This window comes from Hydra vulgaris, chromosome 07 (genome assembly GCF_038396675.1).
Source record: "Hydra vulgaris chromosome 07, alternate assembly HydraT2T_AEP".
NCBI lineage: Eukaryota > Metazoa > Cnidaria > Hydrozoa > Anthoathecata > Hydridae > Hydra > Hydra vulgaris.
In genome coordinates, this window is record NC_088926.1 from 26,369,984 (window position 1) to 26,372,510 (window position 2,527).

The 2,527-nt window shown below is 30.7% G+C and overlaps 1 protein-coding gene across 1 annotated transcript; it reads left to right on the top strand.

Moving 5' to 3' along the window:
• Window positions 1-438: 438 nt before the first annotated feature.
• On the top strand, window positions 439-1,695 carry LOC136082656 (uncharacterized). The gene is made up of 2 exons (XM_065802071.1): window positions 439-829; window positions 923-1,695. The coding sequence occupies exons 1-2, from the start codon at window positions 439-441 to the stop codon at window positions 1,693-1,695; spliced, it is 1,164 nt and encodes a 387-aa protein (XP_065658143.1).
• The last annotated feature ends 832 nt before the right edge of the window (window positions 1,696-2,527 follow it).

Below are 2,527 nucleotides of genomic sequence, written 5' to 3' on the forward strand. Positions count from 1 at the left end.
AAAAAGATTAAAAAAGTAAAAACACTCTTTTGTGCAGAATTTTATGCTGATTATTTTAGCCAATTTTATTTAATTACCTTTTGAAATATTTGAAAAAAATGAAAAACAAGTTTGCTATCAGCCAAAAAAAAAAGACACCATATTCCGGATAGAGGTAATTATTATTTTATGTACCTAAAAAAAATAATTATAATAACAAATTAGCCAGCAGCAATAAATAAATACACTTTTGAGTCCCGGATACAGTTAATTACAATTGGCTATTTTATTTTTTATCACTTTCATGCTCATAATATAATATATTATGTTCATGAAAGTAATAAAAAATAAAATAGCCACCAGGGAAAAAGTAATTGACACTAATCCAGATTCAGCTATTTTTTTTAGCATCCATAAAGTTAACGCATTTGTGTTAATTGTATTACTGTATTAAAGAATATGGATAATTTTAAACAAAAAGAAGAGCGAGAGAGTCGAATCCAGCTAGCTATTCAAGCTATTACTGAAAAAAAAATGTCATACGTACAAGCTGCTAAGTGTTATAATGTGGCAAAATCTACACTTTTTGACAGAACAAAAGGATCATCTAATAATCGAGGAGCACCAAGAAAGATGAGCAACATCACTGAAGCTATTATTGTTGATTTATTAAAATTTATGAGTGATATAGGCTTTGGCTTGAATAGAAAAGACGTCTTTATTGTTGTTGAAAACTATTTAAAAGAATCAAACCAACGCAGTCTATTCAAAGACGGCAAACCGACTAGAAAATGGTACTCCGGTTTCATAAATAAATATCGTAAAGAAATTTGCCCAAGAAAAGTAAGCGGTATGCAAACTATTAGAGCTGTGGCCACACAACCAGCTATAATTGATAATTGGTTTGAGTAATTAGTAGTAGCATATAATGAACATAATTTAGGCGATAAGCCGTTTCAAATATTTAACTGTGATGAGTCTGGTTTGCAATTTGATCAAGCCAAAGTCAAAATTATTTGTAGAAAAGGAACAAAATACCCTAAAAAGCTAGCACCATCGAATGAAAAGCAAATGACGACAATCTTGACTTGTTGTGACGCATTCGGTAATTATTTACCTCATCAAATAATTTATAAAGGCAAACATGTTATGAAAGACTGGTGCAAAGGCGGTGCCCAGAATGTTTATTATAACAGTAGTAGTTCAGGCTGGATGGAATCCGAACATTTTTTGTCGTGGTTTAAAATAGTTATTTTGCCTCACGCAAACAAACTTTCAGGATTTAAAGTTCTAATACTTGATGGCCATGCTTTATATATGAGCGTAGAGTTGAAAAAAAAAGCTTTAGAAAATTCTATTTTACTTTGGCGTTTGCCGGCTCATACCAGCCATTTTTTACAGCCACTAGATGTTGGCGTTTATAAAACAGTAAAAGGCGTATGGAAGAGAATTGTTGAAAGTTATTTGACTAAAAATCACTTTCAAAGCCTGACTAATCGATATTTTCCGGCCATGTTTAAGGATCTCGTCCAAAATGGTGGGTTTAAACCTGAAAATGCACGGAGTGGTTTCAAAAATACTGGTATATTTCCACTCGATCGTTCGCAAATTTCTTCTAAAAAAACTTCCATTGGTGCTGTGTTTCAAGCTGTTGAAAACAACAATATTGAAAGTTTATTTGATTCTTCAACAGTATCTAGTCCTTTAGTTATTTGAAGTGCTACCAATACACCTAACACACCGTCAAGAATGTCAAATCGTGAATTTTTGCTTAAAAGCTTTGCTACTTTGAATAATGCTGTTCAACAAGTGGGCAAAGATATAAACAAATCAGTGTTAAATATGCTTTGAGATTAATTGACACTAACTCTAAATAAAAGAGTTCAAAAAAGTGAGAGAATAAAGCGACTAGCTAATTATAATATGACTTCGGCGGATGCCATAGCTTACGATGAAGCTGAACAAGCATTAAAAAAACAAAAATTAGATGAACAAGCTGCAAAGAAATTTACTAGAGACCAAAAAAAGATTTCCACTGCTACTCAAAAAGCGAAAAATGCACAAAAAAGACAAGAAAAAAAAAAGTTGAGATAAAGTCAGTCGTCTAAAATACCAGGTTATAAAGGTATAAAGACAAAGAATCAATTAAGAGACCCTCATTTTCCTCAAGCTTTAAATAAAATTTTAGTATCTGATGATCTTCTATGTTATTCTTGCGAAATTAATTGGACAAATAACTTAGATAACTAATGGCTTGCGTGTGAGCAGTGTTCAAATTGGTCATGCATTGAATGTGTCTTTGATTATCGTCCAACCATGGAATTTATTTGTAACGAATGTGTATAAAATAATATATATTCTTTTTTTATTAAACGATTTCATTTTTTTAATGGATTAAAATAATTATTTTAATGTTTGTATTATTTGTGTATGTGTTTTTCTGTATATTATACGCATCCGGAATTAGGGACATAAACACCTAATTCCGGATAAAAACAATATTTTTTAAAAATAAAGTAAAAGATAGATTTATATTGCAAAAATAATA

Coding starts and splice junctions, on each gene's coding strand:
- LOC136082656 (XM_065802071.1), top strand. CDS start 439: ATGGATAATTTTAAACAAAAAGAAGAGCGAGAGAGTCGAATCCAGCTA. Junction 830..922: donor TTGCCCAAGAAAAGTAAGCG/GTATGCAAACTA, acceptor AACATAATTTAG/GCGATAAGCCGTTTCAAATA.